The sequence below is a fragment of the Portunus trituberculatus genome, chromosome 47 (genome assembly GCF_017591435.1).
Source record: "Portunus trituberculatus isolate SZX2019 chromosome 47, ASM1759143v1, whole genome shotgun sequence".
NCBI classification, from domain to species: Eukaryota; Metazoa; Arthropoda; class Malacostraca; order Decapoda; family Portunidae; genus Portunus; species Portunus trituberculatus.
Window position 1 is genome coordinate 23,245,114 of NC_059301.1, and position 16,048 is coordinate 23,261,161.

Genomic DNA, 16,048 nt, shown 5'->3' on the forward strand with positions numbered 1-16,048 from the left:
GAACAACATACTCATGATGATTCTTAAAAACTGTTGGAAGGGAACGAGGCGTTTTGATGCTGTCAGCCTGAGCCTTCTTGAGTATATGCATCAGGATACACATGGCAGACATCTGCATTGCACACTGGGGGTCTGTATAGTCTGGGACAGGAAGAGACTCTTGCTCAGGATACAAAACCTCTGAAAATTTTTGAAAGAGAAAAACAAAATATACGATCTGTAATTTTTTTTTTTGTATATAAAAATACTATTCAGTAATGTCATGCTGGCAAATTCAAACAATATCATGTTAGAATGACTACTCACCAATCAATCTGAGAACAGGAAGAAAATCTGAGAACTGGTTTTTCTGTATACTTCCTGAGAGGAATTGAAGAAGTACCCACATCAAGTGATCCCGGCCTTGATGACTTGTTTTACCTTTTAACTGGGAAAAAATAAACATGAATACATATCAAGTATAGATTTATCTTATGCATAGTAAAGCTCACTTTAGAAAGGAATACATTATATATGTAAATTTCTATAAAAATGCATAATTACCTTTGCATGTAGTCTGAGGACCAGAGATGGAAATGAAATCAACTGGAAAAGAACAAAGTAAATGAGAAGTGAAGAGAGGTGTGCACAGGAGCAGGGATTGTGGTCGACAGGGACAGGCAGGGAGCCGTCACTGGTGCTGTTCACATTGCTGGTGTTGGAGGACTCAGTGCGGCTACAATCTTCCAGAGCAGACACCATCAGCTCCACTAACTGCTCCTCCAGAACTATGCATCGCTGCTTTTGCTAAAATGAAATAATGATAAATCATGATTGGTTTATACTGTACAATGTGTTTAGTAATGGTAATGGCAAAATCATCATATAATTTGAAATCATTAGTAAATTGAAAAATACATTAGTATTCCAGTGACAAAGAAGAAGGGACAAGGAAAAAAGTTGAAAATCTTTCCACTCAATGTACTAATGAGCAAAATGATGAGATACAATAGGGATGGAGGCTTTGAGATGCTGACAAGTTCTTAATACTGAAAGAAAAGAAGAAAGAACCTTAAGGCAAAGTTTTGATAATGAACCATGAAGTTCCTTTGACACAGATCTTTTTCAAGGTACCTTTTTCTGAATGTCTATCACAGTGCAGACCATTTCCCTGGAGTAGGGCTGCTGTAGAATGTAGCGAAGGAGACCTGGCTGGGGCTCCATGAGCTCTGGGCTATATGGAAGAGCTCCTTTCAGTTGGAACTTGAGAGTTAAGGAATCTAATTTCCAGGAATTTATAGAAGGACTGTTGTGACCTGCAATATAACAAATACATTGGTTTGAAGCTTCACCAAAGACTGGTGATATACTACTGTACAATCCATTGGTTATTACTAATCTTCAGAAAATGCATATAGTTCACCTCTTTACAGATAGTCATGAATATTATAATGAAGGCTATATCAGACAATCTTTACCAGGCTGTTTCTATACCCATGAGTGAACACAATAACACTGACACTATAAAGACAGTGACTGACCTGTGTGTTCAACAATGTTTCTATATACATGAGTGAACACAATAACACTGATACTATAAAGACAGTGACTGACCTGTGTGTTCAACAATTGGCCGCAGCTTTGGGCGAGCAACTATTGACAACATCTGAGCAGCTCTGCGAAACTTGTCAACAAAGTCTGTGAGAAGTGATGCCAGTTTCTGGAATTGAAAATAAGAACTGAAATGCTGCATACCTGCCAGCACCATTAGGCAGTATTTAACATAAAACAAATAAAGGCACAATATATTTCAATAAATTCAATTTAATATAATACAATACAGCACAAACACAAAGCTGCATTTCACATTCTTGAACAGGATAAACAAACAAGAACTTCAAACTGCATCAAATCCATAAAGAACACTAAGCAATAGAATATTCATAAACATTCATGATAAATCATGATGTGGAACTTTTGCATTAAATCTTCAAGTATTCAGTTTCTTCCATAAACACATCTACTATTTGCAATTGAGACATAGTAAAACTGCTTTTTGTATATAAATAAACACTGACCTCTACTCAAAAGTGCTCAAAACAACTATATTTATGAATTCAAAGCAAAGTTAGATAAATGCAGATAAATGCACAACTCTTTTTTCCTGTAGATCACAATTGGTTAAACACACACACACACACACACACACACACACACATAGACACACACACACACACACATGGCTCACAACTCAGATGGCCTGGGCTCTTAAGGTGTAGCCCTGTTCACCTAACAACAAGTAGGTACAGGATGTAATTCGAGGGGTTGTGGCCTCGCAGTCCTGGTGTGTGGTGTGTAAGTGGCCTCAGTCCTACCCAATGTTTGGTCAGTATGAGCTCTGAACTCTTTCCATAGGGGGGAATGGCCGGCTGGGTGACCAGCAGAACACCTTAGGTGAATGACACACACACACACACACCAGGAACTGGAGGAAGTGATCAGGCTGGGAAGATACAGTGAAGGGGATAGGAGACCAATGAAAGTGGGAATGAGATCTCAAGTGGCTGTAGAGGAAATTATGGCTAGAAAAGGCAAGCCAGCCGATGATGTTGAACACAAGGATATATGGATAAAAAGATATATGAACTTAGAGGAAAGGGAAAAGAAATTGTTAAAAAGTGAAGCTAAGGAAAAAAAAAACGAGAAAAGGACAGAGACAGATGAAGAATTTTTACTGGAAGGTTCTGGATATGAGACTAAAGAAGTGGTACCTAAGGAAAAAAGAGGAGGTTGTGGAGGAGGCAATAAATTAAGAGTGACTTATACTAACATAGATGGGTTGTTATCAAGCATATTGGAAGTTTGGGATTATTTGAAAGAGAAAAAGCTGGATGTAATGTGCATCATTGAAACAAAACTGAGAGAGATCCATGTCAACTTTAAAGAGGAGGGATATAATACCTGGAGGAGAGACAGGAAGGATAAAGGGGGAGGAGGAGTGCTAATAATGGTTCATGATAATATATGTGTGGAGGATGTGCAATATGGTGAGGACAAAGTGGAAGTAATGGGAGTAACAATCAAAACAGAAGATTTGAAGAAAAGAAAAGTTATAGTTACATATGTTCCACCAGACTAATACATGGGGATCAGAAGAACATAAAGATATGCAAAGAGAGGTGATAAAGTGCCTAGATAACATGATAAGAAGAGATAGAAGAATACTATTAGTTGGAGACTTTAACTGTAAAAAAATAAACTGGAGAGAGATGGAAGTAATGGATAATGCTGGGCAGTGGAGCGAGAAAGTGTTACAGTTGACTATGGTTAATGCAATGGACCAGTGAGTGAAGGAGTCAACAAGGTACAGGGGGGAAGAAGAACCATCGTTGCTTGACTTAGTTTTCACATAGAAATCAGAACCCCCTCCAATCATACAATACCTTAGTCCAATGGGAAGAAGTGATCATGTGACATTAGAGATGCAAATTCAGGAGGAAGATGAGATAAGTTACAAAGAGAACTATAAAAGAAAGAGATTAAATTATGCAAGAGCAGATTTTGAAAAATTAATGATTTATTTTGCTGATATTGAGTGGAGTAATATTATGTACAGAAAGACTGTACACGGGAAATATAATATATTCTTACAGAATATAATGAAGGAGTAGAAAAGTTTATTCTTGTTTATAGAGTTCAGAAAAAAATACATGCTTGGTACATACAAGCAAAAAAGGCAAAAGTAAAGCGTGGAAGAAACTCTTAAAGCAGGGAAATGACTATAACAAACAGCAGTACAAAGATGCTAGAAATGAATATATTAGAGTAAGGAGAGAGGAAGAAAGAAATTTTGAGAAAGATGCAGTGGATGAAAGCAAAAATGAACCCAAACTTTTCTACAAGTTTATAAATGGCAAAACAAAGAATAAGGAAACAATTGAAAAAATAATTGAAGGGAAGACATACCAAACAGAGAAGGAAATGTGTGAAATAATGAATGAGAGCTTCAAAATGGTATTCACTGCAGATGATTCCACAGAACCTAATAAGACATTGGATTGCCAAGGATTACAGGAGATTGCAGTGCACAAAGAGGATATTGGAAGATTACTGGATAAGTTGGAAGTCAGAAAAGCAATGGGGCCAGATGGTGTATCAGGTTGGGTGTTAAAAGAATGTAAAGAGCAACTACTGGATCCAATTTGGGAAATAATTACAAGTTCACGGATTTTGATAAGTCCCTCACAGAAGACTACTTTGGAAACTAAAGAACATAGGAGGACTGAGAGGAACCTTGCTCGAATGGACAAGAGATTATTTGAAGGATAAGGAAATGAGAAATGTGATCAGAGATACATACTCATCTTGGGATAAAGTAACTAGCGGAGTGCCAAAAGGGTCAGTGTTAGCCCCCATTATGTTTCAGGTTTACGTAAACGACATTCACATTGGGATAAACAGTTATATAAATTTATTCACTGATGATGAAAAGTTGCTAAGAATAATCAAAACCAGAGAGGACTGTCTGCTGTTGAAGGAAAATTTAAACAAGATCTATGAGTGGAGCAGGAGGTGGAAATTGGAGTTTAATGCCAAGAAATGTCACATAATGGATGTAGGAAAGAGTAAGAGAAGAACGGTATAGAACTATTTGATGGGAGAGGAACAAATAATGAAGACTAAAGAGGAAAAAGATCTTGGAGTGATCATACAAGAAAATCTGAGCCCTGATAAACACATAAGCAAGATATTTTGACTATCATATAAAATGTTGACTAATATAAGAGTGGCATTTCATTACATGGATAAAGATATGATGAAAAAAAATCATCACAAGCATGATACGCCCAAGGCTGGAATATGCAGCAGTGGTATGGTCTCTAAGCTCTAAAAAGGATATAAGAAAATTGGAAAGGATACAGAAGATTGCTACAAAGATGGTGCCAGAATTTAAGGACCTCACATATGAAGAACTACTGAAGGAAACAAGATAGAAGAGAACGTGGGGACCTAACAACAATGTATAAGATAGTAAATCATATAGAAAAGATAGACAAAGAAGATCTGGTGCTGTTGATAGAAGAAGATGGAAAGACAAGAGGACATGAAAAGATCAGGATGAGGCAGTGTGTGAAGGATATTGGAAAATACAGTTTTCCAGTGGTAGAAAAATGGAATGCATTGGATAATGAAATTGTTACAGCACATAAGTGTGCATAACTTTAAAGAAAAACTAGATAAATGGAGATATGGAGGCATGATTCATGCTGAACTGAACTGTGCTTAGATCCTCCACATTAGCTTCGGACACTATGAGCCCTGCTCGAACCCTGTACAATACAACTAGGTAAATACAAGTAGGTGAACACACACACACACACACACACACACACACACACACACACACACACACACACATACACACGTAATGTCTAATGAAAAGTAAAAATACATACCCAGTGTGGCCACTGTTTGTAGTCTGGATATAATTTAAGAAGTTCATTGACAATAAAGTATCCTGGCAGGAGTGATGCACTGCGGTCAAAGATCAGGTTCATGACGTCACATAGAGCATCCACTAGTTGCAACTGGGAGCGTCTCAGGTTTGAAGGTAATTGCCGAGCTCGGTCTAGACACATCTGTAACATTATTTTGTATAGCAAGTTGTTTCATTCATAGTTAGCAACTGGAGCTTTAGCTTCTCATGGAGCCTCATTACTGATTGGCTAAGCCATCCTGTCTGTAACTTAGTGTATATGCTGGCCTCTTCATACGATAATTTTTGCATATTTTCTTTGTGTCTCTATTTTGTGCAAGAATTACTTGGTTTCTTGATCACTGGACAGGAAAGAAAAGATCACACATACAATAGTACCTCTCCATAATGGACTTAACAGACTGGTCAAAATTTTGGATCCACAACAGAAAATTTTTTCCAGGACTCCATGGTTTCGCATGGACGCACAGCTGAAAACATGTAGAGTAGAGGAGGCGGTCTGCCATACCTTAAGCAGACAATGTGAACTACGAAACCTCCAGACTGGAATGCGACCACGAAAGTTTTACCAGTAGTGTAAAATTTTATCTGCTATGATAGCGGATATCATGCTGCCCTCTATTGTTGCAGTTTCTCAGCATGTAGTACTGTAAGTGAAGAAAGGTTACACCAACTCAGTGTGCCTACTGGCGGGTTTACGCGATAGGTTATGTCGGGTTATTGCGACAGGTGTCTTAAGTTCTTTATTTTTATCCACAAGTTATCAAAATCGTTGTCATTAAGTAGTTAGTAATTCGTCTGCCTGTTGATTAGGGAGGGAGGGAGGAGAGGAGAGAGAGAGAGAGAGAGAGAGAGAGAGAGAGAGAGAGAGAGAGAGAGAGAGAGAGAGAGAGAGAGAGAGAGAGAGAGAGAGAGAGAGAGAGAGAGAGAGAGAGAGAGAGAGAGAGAGAGAGAGAGAGAATCCAAACTAGCTTATTATTTTTTCCCTAAGGAAAGGGGGTCAGGTCACCAGGCAGGGACGAAAGTGCAAATCGACTCACTTGCTGGTCGCCACAATGGAAGTACACACTGACGTTTCCCTGTCTTACTGTGTGTTGTACAGCCACACCAAGGAAAAAAAAATCTCTGCATGTAATGATATTCAATAAATAAGTGGAGCTTGGAGAAATAATTGAAATAAAATGCTGTCTCATCTTATGTTTTTTCTCACCACTCATTATGTTAGATTGGGTATCTCGAGAGGATATAACAGTAAATATTATGTAAATTACCAGTTTCATTTTCACTTTTATAACCAGCACCTTTACTGTATTTATTCACTTACCACATAATCACCTGAAGAGATTTTCGTATCTTTTGTATCCCCCACTCCACTTTTTTTGTTTTTTTTCTTTATATATATAGCAAAATCATGTATTAAATTGAATAGAAAACTGTTATTCCGTTTTCCTTAAAGTAATGAGAGATATGGCAACGTGACACAGATTACAGGAATCCTTGTGATTCGACGGTTTGCAGTTTGAATTATCGCCAATTCGAACTCAGTTAATTCATACTCAATCCTCAAGGTTTGATCGACTGACTCACCAATTCAACATTCATATCTCCTGCGCCACCCACCCGTTCAAATCTGCCGCCACCCCACCAGGCAGAAGTGTAAACCGATGCTACCCTATGTGTCGCTTCCTCTGCCTCACTCTCGCCCCAGCCATCGTCCAGGCAGGCCATGCTCCACCATTCCACCTTATGCCTCCACAATGCTTCAACCATACCGTGCAAAGCCACCTCTAGCCCCAGCCCTAAGCAGCACAATTTCCTGCCTTTCAAAGATAACCTTGAGCTTATAAGAAAGTGTGAGGCAGGTATAGCTCACAGTATTGTTGCAGCGCAAATAAGTGTCCCTAGATCAACAGTATCAACAATTTGGAAGAATAAGGACAAGTACTGCGAGACCATTGCGAGTATTTTTATTTCCAAAAATATACTGTACAGCTCCATAATGTGTTTAATAAAAAAAGTTAGATATAAATGAAGCCTTTAATAGTATTGATTTAGTCTAAGTTAGTGTTTTTAGAGGCTATAGTGATGTTTTGGGGGTCTAGGCTGGAAGTTGGTCCCTATCCCCCAATTCTTAAGTATCTTATGGGAAAAATAGTTTCACAATTTGAATAAACGCTGATTCGACTGATGAAAACCACCCTAACCCCATCAAATTGCGAGGATTCCCTGTATTGGCCTCATCCTATGGGCCAGTACAACTTAGATTTACTATAGCATAGTAATGCTCTACCCTGGTTGATGCGCTAACTTCCAAGGGCATTTTATGAAGGGCTTATGCATTACCCATACAATTCCTTATTTGTTGAGACTAGATATGTTTAACATCAACCATTTGACAGCCAGGCATAATAATGATGAATTTATTGACAAGTTATGTTAGTTTTGTATGAAAATAGGTGGCGCAGTGACTAATGCTGACATTCATGTGTACTATCGAAACCGTTAGCGGACCACAATGTACCTCACTTAGTGCAAAACACACTGCCTAGTTGTCTCTGGCGCACACACAACACTGGATAGGTACTGGCGGAAAATTTGAACTTTGCCTCGTCATTTCCATTCTCTGTGTACGTGTTGTGGAACATATTGCACAGACTCACCATATGCGCAGACCCTTCAGTACTCTATGACATGATAAACAAGCAAAATAACTCACAAGTGGAAATTGAAGAAGTACATAGAGAAAAGAAATAAGAAATGACATATGTTCCACCACCATGGTAAGTGACGTCAACAACATAGTTCTCCAACCCTGCATTTCCGCCACTCTCTCTAACGTATTTTTTCAAAGAAATACTTGTTCATGTTGTAGATTACTGCCTTAGAATGGCTGTGAAGAAGGCCACTGCAGCAGGAGAAGGGTCCATAGCATGACTGTGAGTGAAAGGGCAGGTCAGGACTGACTGGTGAGTCTAGTCAGGGGGAGTTATCGGCAAGGTCACACTTCCCTGCTCATATGCCATGTTTAAGAATTCAGGGGGAGAGACCTTCTACAGAAAACACGCCTTGATTTTTATCTCAATGGTGATGTGGAACTAAAGTTATAATGATTTCAGAAATAATTTTGGAAAAATCAATTGATATATAAAAAGAGTGAGAGAAAGGACAGAGACAGAAGGTAAAGAGCTGAAGTGTGGTTAGAGAAAGAAGGCAAGCCCTTAATCTATAGAGGTGGCAAGAGTGGAGGAATCCTGGTGAAGCCTAGGCCCACATCTAAATGGCCAGTTTGCATTTGTCCATGAATCAAGTTGGTTGTTCTTGCATGTGTATATAAACTTATATAATTTTTTTCTGGTTATTTTTGTGCTTAAAACAAAATCTTTATTACTATACAACTGTAAGATGGTTTAAAAGTTTGAAATATCTTTACATTACTACAAGAGAATAAATTACTGAAAAAAGGAAAAGAGAGCACCTAAGGGTCTAATGGACAAATCTCTCTCTTTGCATCTACGGATACCCCTCACCCACAAAGTGTCTCTTATGGCGAGGTACCACTGTATATTGAAAGAAATATCAAATTCCTAAAAAGTATTTGTGATAATGTCAGCTAAATTACTGATTAAGTTAAAAATGCTCATACCACTTTTTGTTCTATACAGCTTTTGTCATGAACTCATCATGATATTGTAAATAAACATAATGGTATGTGATAAGAGAAGTTTCTTGTGAATAAAATAGCATTTCTAGATTATGATAAGGTAGAAACGGTGGTACACAACTTTTCAGTTCAAGCTATTGGAGGAAGACAACAGCAGCTGTGTGCTTGTCCTTGTGATGCCAATTGCTTACAGTCCTTCCTTTCCACTTTACCTAAAACATAATTATCACAGTTTCTTTTACTAACAGTATTATGACGATTCTAAGAAAATGTGGTATATAACACAGGCTGCCTCTAGTCATCTGCCTAACGTCCTTTCACCCAACTTACACTGCCCAAATCAAATTACCAGCACTCACCACTCACCTTCATAATCTCACGAACACCTTTGTAATCCACTCCAGTAATTATCTTTTTTATGATGCCAAATGCTGTTACCCAGAAAATATCATTGTCTGGAGTGAGGTTTTCATTGGTGAGAAGACCAATGCATATCACCCTGTAAAATAAGGCCAACAGTTCAAGAATCTTAACAGCAATAATACATCAATAATAACTGTTCATATTCATCTATATTTTTAACTCTGACACCTATTTCCTTACAGGAACAACAGTGTAAGATAAGTAAACTAGAAAAAAATCATCACCTCTGTACATATCAAGCAATGGACTTCAGAAGACTTCTCATAGTCTTTCCATCATTTACTCCCTATTCTAGATTTCTATTCAATAATTGCTTATCAATCTTACTTTTCTATATAGTAGTACTTTCCAACATATCAGAACTACTACATATGCAACAAATCATATTATTAATCAATCTTAAAATTCTAACTTCCCTGACAAGCTCATCCCAACTACATGAACTCTTTATGTTTCATTCACTGTTTGAAACAAGGACCACTCACTTTGGAGATACTGTGTTGGTTGTTGAAAGGTGAGTGAGAGCTGACGCCACAAATTGAGCTCTGTACGGATTATTCTGCCTGGCTAAGATGGAGACAATTGTGGTAACTCCACCTTCTTGTATTCGAATAGCAAGCTCGCTACCTGCAGGCCTGTAAAAAGTTATTTTGTTTTAAACATCAAATGAAAATATGCCAAAAAACCATACCAGCAAAACTGGTTTCATTTTCCTGCACCATAATAAACCCATCTCCTTTCCTGTATCTGACATAATCAGCAGATCATATGCAAGCTGAACCTAAGGACACTCCTCTTTTCATGCATTTACAGTTGCACCAGCAATCTTCTTTATTTCACTGACATCCCTCTTGCATATAAAGTTTTCTTAGAGCTGGCCATTCTTAGTCTTTCCATTAGCTTTACTAAGACAATAAATAATAAAGAGTACATTAATAAAAATATACCTAAAATTAATTTCTATACCTTAATGGCTTTTATGGGATTTCTACAGACTAAAGGAGGTATTTTGGGTGCCTCCTAACTGAAACCCAACCCATCTGGGAACTTTTATCCCAAGTGGAAGTCCTTCCTCCCCTCAGATCATGGCCAGGGTTCAAACTCATGCACTTGGGGACCCCTTGGCCCTTAAAGCACACATGGATTTTTCTCTTCAATATTGCAAGAGGTATGAATTTACCATGCAAATTGTATTTGTAATTTTTAGGCATTTTTTAGAATGTTTGCAAAGTGGAGCTTTCAAATTGTACTGAAAGAATACTCTTACCAGTGCTTGCACATCAAAATTAAACTGTACATGATTTTCAGTCCTGATATCACTTGTAGTAACAAACTGTTTCACATTGACATAACACTGAATTCTCCAACTGTTGATCGGGTAGGTATGAACTTACTTTGATGAATCTGGACCTTTCTGCCCATCCTGAGCAGCATTGGCATTATTCACAGCTTCAGTGGACGCCTCATTGATGACCCGCTGCAGGTCAGCACACACAGTGCTCAAACGAGCAGCCTCTTTCTCTGTCTTAGGAACTACAAGCAAGTTGACCAGAGCTTCCTGAAGGGCATCAACCTTCTGAAATTAAACGAGCAATCTTAACTTACATTTGCTACATTTGAAATGAGCACAAGAATTGTTTCAGAAGGCCTGCAAAAATCTGGGCAGATCAGTTTCTCATTAGATTGTTTGAAGTAAATTCATATCACAAGATCAAATTAATTCTATTTCCATTAATTTCTATGGGAAAAATTTATTTGATATACGATTCTTCTTTATATACAACGATCATCACGGAACAAATTAAATTCGTATGTCGAGGTACCACTGTAATGTTTAAAACAAACATTTAACCTTGCAGCAGATTGAAGAGGACAATTATTGGAGATTATTGAAATATATTTAGCTTACTAGCTTCAAGATAGCTCAAAACACGATGAATTTTCAAACAAAGATTGCACAATGAAGAGATCAGCAGTCAAATTAATAAAGTAAACTTTACTAAACTAACCTGAAAAAAAAAAAAAAAAAAAAACTAACCTGCAATATCTGGAATGACATTGATTAGGTCTGAATGAAATTTACTGCAAACCTTTCATTGAGTGTATCACAATCTGGAGAGAGAGAGAGAGAGAGAGAGAGAGAGAGAGAGAGAGAGAGAGAGAGAGAGAGAGAGAGAGAGAGAGAGAGAGAGAGAGAGAGAGAGAGAGAGAGAGAGAGGTTCATCACAAACTCAGACCATTATCAACTGATGGGTACTGAGGCATGATGGTTAAGGTGTGTTCGTATATCACAACTGTTGCCTAACTTCAAAATCAATCGTCATACATTCTTTTGTTTAAGAATACAGCTACTGGCCAATAAAGAAATACAGAATTAATCAAGCCAATCAGAACATGTTATTTCACTCCGTAAGGAAAGAAGTGACAATTTGAAATATTTGAATTTGTTTGAGGGAGATGTCTGTGGCTATCACCTCGATTATTCCTACTGAATGCTAGCTGCTATGTACTGTCGGCTGCTATGTACTGGCTCCTACGTACCACTGTTTTGGCTTATATGTACCAATGTACCAAATAAGGCTGCTATGTACTGTACCAGATACCAAGTAGGAAGATAAAACATTTACTGTAAGAAAAAAAAAATATATATACATGATATAAAAGTAATGAAACTACAGTAAAAGATAACACAAAAGCATAAACATATTAAAACTGCATACAATAATTAAAATTTGTCAACCAATAAAATTCAGCATACTGTACATTGACTTAATTCAGGCTCAGTCCTCAACATGATCCAGCAGTTCAGTGTACCAGTTTAGAAATTCTGATGTTGTTATGGATTTGTTCTCATAATTCATCTATAGATCATCAAGGTTAATTTGCTTTTGGATAGCATGCTTCCTTTGGTATCTATACATTTTCTTTTGTTTTACTAATTTTACAATCATAGGAATTCTATTAGATTCATCATGTAGAATACTAATTAAGAGGTACATGTTTATAGAATTGGTTTTTGCTACCCTGTTAATTGCATGGTGCCACACTTCTGCATTGTTATTAGTCTGAACAGGGCACTTGTAAGAGCTCCAAGAATGTGGAGGATGCATCTCGTTCCTGATCCTTTTTTTTTTTTTATAGTAAGTAATGAGATCTTGAAGTCGCTGATCAGGATGTGGCTGGCTAGTGATATGGTGAAAAGCTGGCTCTATATGAGATGGAGGTGAGTTTAGCAGCACCATTAACTGCCAAATGAATTGTCTTACAGCGAGTTGATTAATATAGGCATTTTGTAGACCTAGTCTCTTCACTCTGCAGTACACTGCTTTGGACCAGTGAAACCAGCAGCCATGAAGTGAAGCAAATAGTGCGCAGATCCACTGGAGTTCCTAAGTTGTCCTTTTCAAAGCAAATAATGAGCAGAGCTCTATTTGCTCTATTTTCTATTTGCATGGCAAACAAATAAACATTATTATTAATTATATAAATAATAAAGTTACATAACTATAATCATGGTACATAGTAACCAGGGATGGTACATAACAGCTATGGATGGTACATAGTAGCCATGGATAGTACATAGCAGCCAGGGACGGTACATAGCAGCTGGTGGTACATAGCCGCCAACGGTACATAGAGTCCTGTTACGTTCCTATTGGAGCACTAGATCTTATAAAGAGAAATAAGGCAAGGTTAAGTTTGGTTTAAACTAAATAAGTTTGGGTTAGGTAAGCCTAGACAATGGTGCACAGCTCTAACATGCATATATCAACCTCGAGAGGAGAGTGTAAGGTTAACTCCATATTGTTTCAAGTTTGTAATAACAATGGCCAGTCACAATTTCAGAATGATTCCGTGTTGAGCTGATTAAGATGATTCGGCATTCCACAATGGTTAGTGTTGGACTTAGCCCCAAAATTGTCATAATTACTAGAGATGTAACCAGGTAATGTCTGGAAATTGGTAGGCTACGATTAGTTCCGTAATGATCTATGGAGTTATAAAGATGCTTCCTTCACTCACCAGTATGTCACTCAGTAGCTCGCCGACCTTATTCTCCGCCACAATCACCGAGTCCTCCATGGCAGCGGTCACTGGGACACAGGGAGAATGTCTAGCCTTGTTACACAGTTAGTCTGCCCCCAGCTCCATCTCAGAGATGTATTACTTTCTTTGTATCCTCCAGTCACGGTATGGTGATAATAACCCTCCTGTATTGATAACAAATAAGATGCAATCACTGCCTTTTCCTACAATGACGCCTCGCACCTGGCGTTGTTTACACCGGGGTTACCAAGTGTCACCAGGGAGGCATACGGACAAACTCAGACTTGTTGAGCTGCCTTCATCCAACCGTCCAACGGTGCCTCTATCATGTTTCTCTTCATTATTGTTCTTTTCTCCTTTTTTGAAATTTATTCCAATACAGGCAAATACTTGGGTTTCATGGAAACAACCTTACTTCACTAATTTTGAGACTGTAGATCATTATTAGGAAAATTTTCAAATGATGATCTACCCCTTCAAGCGAGTTCGCACGTGTCAATATGCGGCTGAAACTGCAAGTCGCTAGAAGTATTGACTGCGCCCTTCTAGTCGGAACACGTTCACACATAACGACTGGGAAGTATCAGCTGGTTGGCGAGAAGCGAATGTAAACAAACAGCTACTCAATGAGATGTCTTTCTCTAGTGATGCCATGAAATTAAATCATCAGAAGTATTCAGTCATCACCTTCAACAATACCCTGCAAAGAGGGAAGCAGTCATCAGAGAGTGGCAGCTTTCTCATCGAACGCCGATTTGCGTAAGCTTTTTTTGCTGTAGAATTTACTTTTAGGGTCCAAAATGTGCCTTTCCCTCACTAACTCCAAAATCTCTACATCGACACCATATTTTCAAACCTTACTCCATGACGTCATTACGTAAACAAAGTAGCATATCGACTGAACAAGACCAACATGTTAGTCTTTTTTTGACACAGATTTTTCCAGTTGCTAGGTACCAATATTCAGTCGGAAACTATACCGACTTGCAATCTCAGAAGCAAATTGACAAGCGTGACTCCGACTTTGGGGAGAGAGGCCGAGCCCTTGGAGGGGAAAAAACCCCTCTAGTTTATACTTATTCTCTTAATGAGAGCATGATCAAGTTATGAGTTTCAAAATGCCAAAGTATCGCCTTTTTCTAAAAAAAAAAAAAAAAAAAAAAACCCTGGGAGGAAATTGTCTTCATAGATACAAAGGGAAGATTGGGATAGGGTAGGACAAATTCTTAGAGGGGGCGTGGTAGTAAGAAATTTAAACACCATTGATCTTCATGTACTACACCTGAAATCCTAATATCCTGCTACCTCGAACTTCACCACTATTACAGCTATACTTACTACCAGTACATGCTTCTCAGACTATTTTTGTACGTTTACGGTAAGGGTACCAACTCCTTCCTCTACATGATAATGCAAGTTTCGTACTTGTATCTGACGTGGCTGTGATACAAAGCTATACCAAATAATAGAAAAAAAAACCTGTCGCATTTAATATGGAGCTTGTTGAAGGTAATTAATAAACAAATGAAGTGAATGAAGCATTCTCTCTCTCTCTCTCTCTCTCTCTCTCTCTTCAATGTGCGGTACTTGGAGGGTCATGGTTATTAGTTACCAGTGCTGGGGGATATTCTGAGGGAACAGCCGAGTTGGATAGCAGGTGGGGAAAAGAAGGAAAGGGTGGAAGACGGAAAGGAGAGGAAGAAAGGAGATGGGATAGGTGAAGGAGAGGAAAGGTCACAGGAAATGACGATGAGAGATGGACAGGGGGAACTGGTGAAAGAGAGAGGGGGAATGGAGTGCATGGGGTCAGCAAATAAAGTTTCTGCGTACCCGACAGATTAGGTTCGAATACTCTGACCAGGAAAGGCTCTACTGTTCTGGCTGTAGCTCTGACCCTCCCCCTCCTTCCACCCACCGCCTCACCAACCACTACCTCTGCAGGGCCAAGGGAGGAGGCAAAGACAGTGAGGGCCAGAGCGGGGACAAGGAAGGAGAAAGGTGGGAAGAAGCCACACCACTGCTAATATATTTACCTGCTTTGCTTATCTATTTAATAACATATCTATTTACTCAGCTGCAACAAACAATCTAAAACACACATTTTTCCCTCAATACAAGAATGCTTTAATGACAGCATTTTTCTGTTCACCGTGATGTTATTTGTCCTTCTTCGGGTGGAGAAAATATACTATTCCCTGGATCAGATGGGACGCCAATAACAACATAATGAGGCTGGGATTAAGCTGCCACATCACTATATAACAGATTCATGCAGACTCATTGGTTAAAAAGACCGCTCGTTAACATTATACAAACGTTCATCTTGCGACTGGAAGTTCCTCTTGCCCTAGTATAAGTGAAGGAAAATTGTCCTCGGCAGTTTTGCATTAATTTGTGAGATAAACTGCCGCGTGTAGGCCAGATGGTTCCTTGCAGTTTCC

The 16,048-nt window shown here is 38.5% G+C and overlaps 1 protein-coding gene across 4 annotated transcripts in view; it reads right to left on the minus strand.

Moving 5' to 3' along the window:
• LOC123520731 (mediator of RNA polymerase II transcription subunit 23-like) overlaps nucleotides 1-13,876 on the minus strand; it is a 44,051-nt gene extending 30,175 nt beyond the window's left edge. For 3 of the 4 annotated variants that reach the window (XM_045283286.1, XM_045283288.1, XM_045283289.1), the window contains exons 1-10: nucleotides 13,584-13,876; nucleotides 10,955-11,136; nucleotides 10,046-10,195; nucleotides 9,504-9,636; nucleotides 5,436-5,618; nucleotides 1,594-1,699; nucleotides 1,114-1,295; nucleotides 544-786; nucleotides 307-427; nucleotides 12-180 (exon numbers count right to left, since the gene is read on the minus strand). In XM_045283286.1, the coding sequence (XP_045139221.1) occupies nucleotides 12-180; nucleotides 307-427; nucleotides 544-786; nucleotides 1,114-1,295; nucleotides 1,594-1,699; nucleotides 5,436-5,618; nucleotides 9,504-9,636; nucleotides 10,046-10,195; nucleotides 10,955-11,136; nucleotides 13,584-13,643 (1,529 nt within the window). In that variant the 5' untranslated portion in view covers nucleotides 13,644-13,876. The remainder of the gene's footprint in view (nucleotides 1-11; nucleotides 181-306; nucleotides 428-543; nucleotides 787-1,113; nucleotides 1,296-1,593; nucleotides 1,700-5,435; nucleotides 5,619-9,503; nucleotides 9,637-10,045; nucleotides 10,196-10,954; nucleotides 11,137-13,583) is intronic. The other variant, XM_045283287.1, reaches the window with a different exon arrangement.
• Nucleotides 13,877-16,048: the final 2,172 nt, after the last annotated feature.